We start from the raw sequence: 8,020 nt of genomic DNA, 5'->3' as shown, positions 1-8,020 counted from the left end.
AAACCACCAGGGGGGTTCCCAGTGCTGGATGATCGGGGAGGCAGCGCATCACTGCGACTTGGGAGATCTCATCTGACTCGGGAGCACTGCAGGAGCCGGGCAGCGTCCCTGGTGGGGGTGCAGGGGGGGAGATTCAATCAGCCCGTGACAGCCAGCGCTGAGACAGAAGCCCTGGCAGGCAGCAGAATGCCTTCAAACATCCGCTCGTTATCTGCTCTGAAAGCAGATTAAGGCGCCAGCTCTGCGGTCACCTTCACCTGGCAGCAGGGAGCTGCCCACTGTGGCCATGGCCACGACCAGGCTTGGACCTGCTGCCAGGGAAACCCTCCAGCAGGAAAGTGCTGGGGCCTCTGATGGCCATCAGGGCTCAGGTGATGTCCCCACCGTGCAGCTTGGAGAACGTCTCTGGGCGAGACCTGCCAACGCTCTGTACGTACCTAAGGCATCTTGTAAGTATTTCTGCCCCACCAGCTTCAGGTATTCTTCAATTGCTTTGGTGGCCAGTGTGTTCTCCCTGAAAATGAGATGCTCATTCTCACCACAGCGATCAACTTCAGACATCATCAGGTCAGTCAAGAAATCCTGGAAAGCAAAGCCCATGGTGGGTCACCACGCACTGACACTGGTTCCGCAGCGCTGCAGCTCCCCAGCCCCGAGAGGTCCCACCTCCGTCAGACACCCGAGGGACTGGAGGTGCTGCAGGTGATCCTGTGTGAACGCACTGCCTCACCACCTGCCCAAACTGCCGCACAGACGAGGAGAAATAAACCTCTGGAGAGCCTCAACTTTTGCACCCCAGCAGTGACTCAGACCCGCATCTGCCTCTCCATCAGTGCTGTTTTTTGGCTGGTCTCTTGTCAGCCTCACATTTCGTGGGCGAAACCTTTTCTCCCCTGTTAAACATGGCTGTGTTTGGTGTCCAACTGCACTGGCTGCAAACCAGGGCCCTGCTCCGATGTCATGAGCTGTGTCTACAGTTAATGGCTGAGAATCAAGCCTCTGGTATGCACTGAGATGCTCGGATTTCCAATTTCCTCCCTATTCATGGAGATAAACAGCGCTGCGACAGCACCCATTTGGGGCACATTTTTGGTCTAATGTGCACACAGCCAAATCCATGGGACGTGATAATCCCCTGTGCTGCAGAACAATGGAAGGGGTGAGCAGGAGCAGCTCCTGACAGCTGCCCCTGCATCAGTCTGGGCTCAGCTGCAAATTCCAGAGGAAAAACAGCGTTCTAGAGCGAGCTCCAGGTCTGCTTCAGCCACAGCATTCGCTGAGCAGAGGGTCTGGTCAGGAGGTCCTGTGCACGCTGCTGATGCCAAGCATGCTGCAGCCAGGGCTGATCCAGGAGGAATGCCAGGCCCCTGCTGATGCTGATACACGTTCTCTGCACTGCTATGGGACAGAGCAGCTCTGCTTGGCTCCTCCTCGCTGCGCCAGGTGCTGAGGTGTCACCACGCGCCTGAGTGACAATGGAAAGAGGCTGCTGGCACTGTGCAAATCACCCACGTTAACCCCTCTGACTGCCTCCCATGCAGGAGACAGAAATGTTGACACACACGTTCATTCACCTCCACAACCAACGGCACCTTTTAAAACTCATTTCCATTAAAACAAAATAATCTGCTTAGTAGTAACCTTCCGCTAAGAAATTCTTCGTTTCCCTTGATGGTCACAGCCCGTTCCTGGCAGAGGCAGCAGGAGCACCCCAGGCTGCCACACAGTGCCCCAGGTCCTGTCCCTGATGTCCCCAAGCAGAGCAAAGCTGCCATGGTCCAGCCTGCTCCAACCCACACAGGGGAGAAGGGACATCAGGTCCCACTCCCTGCTGGTGGCTGGATGGGAGATTTGCACCAGAGGCAACTTGCATTTTTCACATGGACATCTCTACATTGAAAGTTTAATCAAGGTTCAACAAACAGCTTTCCCTGAACCCAAGAGACCCAAATAATTTAATCCACAGACCCTCCATCACTGTGCTCCTGTCCCAAGCAAAGGCAAACCCTGGGGCAGGCAGGTACATGCCTGTGCGAGAGCACAGCAGGAGAGGAGATGACATCCCTGCAGTACCCATCAATCGACTGCTCCCACCTTCCCACAACACTGTGACTGGGACCAACACACTGCCTTGACCTTCCCCCAAAACCCTCCAAAAAAGCCAGAGGAGGAGCTTTGAGCTAAAAGAAAAAAAAAGTCACTTCCATTATTTCTTTAGCCACAAGATGCCCTTCCTCAGATCCTGCTACGTCTGCAATGCTCCGGCAGCTGCAGAGGCAAAAATCCCTCCTGGAAGCAAAGCACGCGCCTCCCTCTGCTATTTTCTCTCATTTTGCCCTTTTTATCAGCCAAGCTGGAATGAAACTTTAAACCCTGCTCAAATCCCGTTAGCTGCTATCTGGGTAACTCTATCACCTTTATCTTCCTGGGGCTCTCCCAGGGTACGTTTCAATTCCAAGCCACCGCTCAGGCTGACACAAGGTGCTGATTCTTAATTAGCAGCCGCTGACCTTGGCTTTGCTTGATTCTCTTTCCTGTCACTTTCCCAACATACTAATTATCTCAGGAACACCGAGTTTTACAGCACCTCTTAGCCAAGTGTTTGCTTTTCCCCATCTTGTCAGCTGAGCACTGGCTGCTGAGTCCTGGAAACCCAGGGCCAAGTGGAGCCAGAGTTAAATGTGAATTTGGGTGATTTGAGCTGATCTACAGAATTCACTAGAATTTAAAATGAGACAAAATTCCATGTCAGGACTCAACACAAAGCCAGAAAAGATCCCCTGGAAATCTCTGCTGATGTTATTATTCCCTATGGAGCATCTGCAGCTCAACAGCTGGGAAAAGGACCCCTTGTCTCCAAAGTGGGAAGGAAAGCTGCTAAAGTCCCAGAGAGCTTCATTCATTATGGCAGAGCACCCAAAGCCAGGGAGTAACACGGCAGAACTTGGCCTTGCAACTGAGCAGGGAAAGAGGGGGGAGCCCTTTCAGCATCCCATGGGTCAGGATTGTCCCTGTCCCTGCAGATCTGGGCTGCAGAGTCATCCAGCCAGGCTGTAGGACCTGGCCCTGGGATGTGTCGGGGGTCAAAATTCCCCCAGCCAGCATCCTTGGGCGAGTTCCTCTGCAGGGACCACTCTGGGCAGCTCTGCGAGTTGCGGGAAAGGCGCCTCGGCCGTGGGTCAGTTCCCATGACATCCTGCCGCTTCTGTCCCAGGGCCATGGGCCAGACCTTCAGTTCTTCCCTTCCCTCCACACAGAAAAGCCACATTGGCTCTGGATCACACTTCTGCTATCTCTGCCTTAAGTACTCCAGCAGCCAGCACTCGGAAGACACAAATGGAATGCAAATACTTGTGGAATCCCTCCGGGGGCCTCACTCACCCACATACAAGGTCCTGAATAAAATGCAATAACTAAAGCCAATAAAACTCCCTGTTTCTGAGCAGCAGAGATCAGCAGGGGGTTGTTTTCAGTTAGGGCCCCTGGCAATGGAAGAAAATAAGATGCTTTATTTCATTACCTCGGAGTCGAGAGGGGAAGGAGAAGGTCTACAGTCAAAATTAGGGGCTGTGGCAGTGTTCTCCAGGCTTGTTCCCATGTTTATTTTAAGGCTTTTTGCTTCAGACTGGACGGATCTGAACCTGTGCGACCCGTCGCTGCACATATGCTGATAAAGAAGAGCACTTCATAAATAAATAAATTCAGAGCATGACAGCACAAGGCTGCACTGGTCTCCAGCACTTTGCACATAAGCCAGCCTCTGCTGTTCCAAGGCAGCTCCTCCCCTGCTCCAGGAATGCACGCAGGAGACGGCAGCCCCCGTCCCGAGGGGCTCCAAGTGCCAGTCCCTGTGCCTGGGAGGCAGAAGGGTGAAGCCAGCTGGGTGCCTGGCAGGCCTGTGGTGGGAGCAGGAGGCTTCTGAGGGAGCCAACAAGCAACACAAATCTTGTAGGATTTGTCCTGTCCAAATCCAGGAAGGATTCTGCACTTTGCCATCCCAGGAAGGTCCTCCCACCCCAGCCTCTCTGGGATGTGTCCAGAGCTGGAGCACGTGGGGTGCCAGGGAGCTGAGGAGACCCACGGCCCCGCACTCCCCGTGGCGGTCACGCACTCTCTGGGCTGGAGCTGATCATTGCTGATATCGTAACTGACTGATGGGCAGACTGACCTTGAAATAATAAGGTTCTCCAAATCACAAGCCTGATTAATAGGATTGACTTAACCTTAAGAGGATTGAATTGATAAAGGTAATAAGATTATTGCTTATTTCAAAGACTAGCTCGAGTCCAGCTGGGCCTTTATGCAAAGGAGAAAAATACCAGTGGTCGGTAGGGCTGTAGGTTTCAGGTGGAGGAGTGCTGGGACACACCCACAGGGGAGGGAAATGTGGCACGGGAGGGTGCAGAGTAGGGAAAGGAGAGTGGGAGAGAGGCAGCAGCAGGGTCCTGGACAGATGGTGTGAAACCAAGGACCCCAGCCCCAAGTTCTCAACCCTTTCATCACACAGTTCCTCTGAGGATCTGCTCCAGTCACTTCTCTGCCAGAAAATACAGTGATGTTCTCTCCTTCAAACCCTGGAACTCATCCTTGGCACTTCTGGCCTTTTCTAATTCTCCTTGGGAAAAGGTGGGGAAGTGGCAATGTGAGGGTTAACTCTGTGCCCATCACCTTGCTCAGGGAAATAAAACCTGAGGGATACAACACTAACACGATGAGTGACCCTCACATCCCTGTCCCTGCCTGAGCAGAGCAGTCACTTTTCCACAGCCCTGTGTGGACTCTGCAGGTCCCAGAGCCCTGACCCAGCACCAGCTCTGCCACTGGAACGTGGGGTTCCAGCAGATCCACACGGGGGGAACAGCTACATCTGCTCAGCTGAGGCACATCCTCGCAGCACAAACAAACAGGGACACATGTTTATTCCTCACTCCATTCCCTACACCATAAATATTTATTTCCAGTGAGCAGCTGATTAGCTAGAGCTTTGTCTAATGCTGGGTTTGATCTACCAGCTCTCTGGACAAGAGAGGTTTTTTATATATTTATGGTCATGAACTGAGCTCTGGGAGCTCTCAGACAGCCTCAAAACAAATCTAAGCATGGGAAGAAATCTGGAAACATCAAAAGTCCTTTGGGAAGGATGCAGCCACCTATCCACAACCACATCACAGGGGCCACACCAAGCCCTGTACGGCAGGACTGAGCACTCCTGGTAACACCAACCCTGGCAGCAGAACTGCTTTATGACTTTGTGTCTTTTGTCTTTGGCTGCAAAACACATGAAAGCAATCGGGCATCTCCACATCCTTACAGGGAACAAACACTTCATCAGTGCTCTCACTAGGAAGGTGGAAGCAGGTAACAAGTGAAGGACTGAGCTGAGAGCCCACATCTGTTTCAACCACCAAATATCCCCCTTTCAGCCCTTCTTGCCATAAAAAGAGACAGGGAACATCCTGTGTACCGAGAGCTGATGGAGCACTGGATGTGTCAGATTTTCCAGTGGGCTGGGGCAGCTCCCTCCTCCCCGAGTGCCTGCACACAGAACCTTATCAAAACCCTCTTCCCCTCCTCTCCACCCACTGTCTTGGCAGCTGCTCAGGGCTTTTCAGGCATGCCCCATGCACACCAACCCAGCGCTGCGGGGATCAAGTTCTTCCCTTTCCCACACAGAGATCGAGGGAAGCATGGACTTTGACTCCAGAGGGGACTCTGCTTTCATACTCCACCTTTTAATCTATTGTGATACAGCTGCGCAGCCCAGGAAGAAGCTGAGATTTAGGGAAAAAATTCAGCTACAGCCCTTGTTCCCCTTCCGCCTGCAGCCCCAGGTGTCCTGCCCCCAGCAGGAGGGACTCTGGGTTTTAGCAGCTCCAGGTAGCCACACCCCGCTGGCAGGGGACAGCTTGGTGTGGGGTGTCTGTGGGTAAGGATGGCCCTGCATCCACCGGCGGGGCTCCACAGGGACACACACTGGTGGCCGGGACCTGGCTGTGTCTGCCACGTGGCACCATCACACCTCCCCTGTGGCATCTCTCCTGCCCCGGAGCTCCGGGCAGACACACGGACCGATCGTGGCCTCATTTAAGGGATTACTCCTTATTTACAGCAAATCGCTGCAGGAAAACAGGGCCCGAAACAGCACAACAGCAATTAGCTGCTAACGAGTCTTTGCAGATAATCTACTGGACACTTGTTTCACAGTCCGACCATAATTGCTGCTTTAGCTCAGCTACAGCGGCCAAGAGCCACAAAACCCCCTTTATCGGCAGATTCAATCAGTGGCTGCCGATGGCCACGTCTGCAGGGCGGGGGGGGGGCTCTGAAGGGCTCACTGGGAGGGCTCACCGGTGATGCACAAGGATGAGGAACCCACCTCTAGCCCGGGCAAGCTTCTGTGAGTCATGAGAGGACAGAGACCTGGAGAAGGGGGTCCCTGCCCTGCTGTCCCCGCACTCGGTGCCCAGGGTCAGGGTGGTGGGGCAGCCACGGGGAGCTCTCCTGAGGGGCAGTGGGGTGCACCCACGTCCCCCAAGCAGGGCTGAGAGGGTGCTTTCTTCTCTCATTCATTATTTTTCTACCTTAGTGCTGCTTTTCTCTCTCCCTGCTTGTCCAGTCCAGGATGCACCACCTGGTTCCCATGCTCCAGTAACTCCGGTTGCTCTGACAGCTCCCCAAACCCTGTGCTAATGCTGATGGCAGATGACAGGCAGGGAAAGCAGAAGCTCCATTTTAGGGGAAAAGTCATCAAGTCTGTTTACTGTTTGCTGTGTCCCCTGTGTAGAGCCTCTGGGATCTCAAGCACTGATGTAGACACATGTCTGGAAACACACTTGCTCTCTCTGGAGCCTCTCCAGTACTGAGAGGCAGAGGAAAAAGGCTGGGGCAGTGACAGCCACTCTCAGCCATGCCCACACATGATCTGTGGTGATTAAGACTGGGATGACACTTGAAGCCTTTTGCACCAGAACTGTGTAAGCCATGGACAGGGTCTTTCATGGCAATGTTACTCCCACAAAGCCCTGGCATTAGAGCTGCTGGAGCCTCAGCAAGGGGCAGCAGAGCCCCTGGTGCCAGCACAAGGCAGGGCTGTGCCCAGGAACCACATGCTGACAGCTCTGGAGCCCTGGCACAAGGATTGAGGAGAGACACCAGCCACAGCTCCTTGTGGAACCCACAGCGTTATTCCACGTAGGACCATGGTCCTTCCCCGCGCTCCTGGGATCAGGAGGCCTTAACGGAGCTGTTTTCTTTGCTGCTTACAACAGCAGGCCCCCGGCTCCCAATCCTCTCTCAGTGAGCTTTGCCTGCCTTGAACTAGATCAGGAGGCCAAGCCACTTCTCTGTCTGACAGATGGTAACTAAACCTAATCCACGAGCCCAGCCATGGGCCCCGGCAGCAGCGGCAGCTGCCAAAGAAGCAGAGCCCTGTGATTCCCCCTCAGGTGAGGAGCTCATGTCTCCTCAGCACTGCAAAAGCTTTGGACATCTTGCCCTTCCCCAGTTCTCCCCTGCAGAGTGCAGGAAGATGGTAACAGAGAAAAACAGTGATGCTTTAACTCCTGCAGCCCTGCCGCAGGCACTGCCCGCCGTGGCTGTGCCAGGCCCACTGTGCCAGGCCACCAGGCATGGAGGATGCTCTGCAGCGGGGGTCACTCCCTGCCCTCTGTGCTGGGGACCTCAGCAAGGAAGGGCATTCCAGCTCTGCCCACCCTGCCTGCTCCCTCACGGATCACAACCTGAAGTAACTCCCACTCTGCCTCCTCCTGGCCTCCTTCTTCCCCAGACCTGGCAGGCGATTCCCAACCAGGAAGGAGGCTCAAAGTGGTCCACAAAGGCTGAACTTCCACCATGTGCAAGTCAGTGGCATCAACCTCCAATGAGCACTGCCATGGGAGCTCCCCTAGACCCCCTTCCAAAAGCAGTAGGACAGACCCTGAAGACCAAGAGCTGATCCAGAGACATGTGTGCCTGCAGACACTTTGCTCTGGAATTTTGGAGAGGCTGCTTGCTCCCATTC

At 54.2% G+C, this 8,020-nt stretch overlaps 1 protein-coding gene across 13 annotated transcripts in view; it reads right to left on the bottom strand.

Annotated features, from left to right (window-relative positions):
• Positions 1 to 8,020, bottom strand: part of LOC121676365 (DAB2 interacting protein) — a 163,924-nt gene that overhangs the window by 22,505 nt on the left and 133,399 nt on the right. For all 13 annotated transcript variants that reach the window (XM_042052765.1, XM_042052766.1, XM_042052767.1 and 10 more), the window contains one exon: positions 438 to 582. In XM_042052765.1, the coding sequence (XP_041908699.1) occupies positions 438 to 582 (145 nt within the window). The remainder of the gene's footprint in view (positions 1 to 437; positions 583 to 8,020) is intronic.

This window comes from Corvus kubaryi, unplaced genomic scaffold, assembly GCF_017639235.1.
Source record: "Corvus kubaryi isolate FWS band 111438036 unplaced genomic scaffold, C.kubaryi_AGA036_p1.0 78, whole genome shotgun sequence".
Lineage (NCBI taxonomy): Eukaryota > Metazoa > Chordata > Aves > Passeriformes > Corvidae > Corvus > Corvus kubaryi.
The sequence above is the reverse complement of the archived record's forward strand: the minus strand, read 5'-3'. Positions and strand labels throughout refer to the sequence as shown.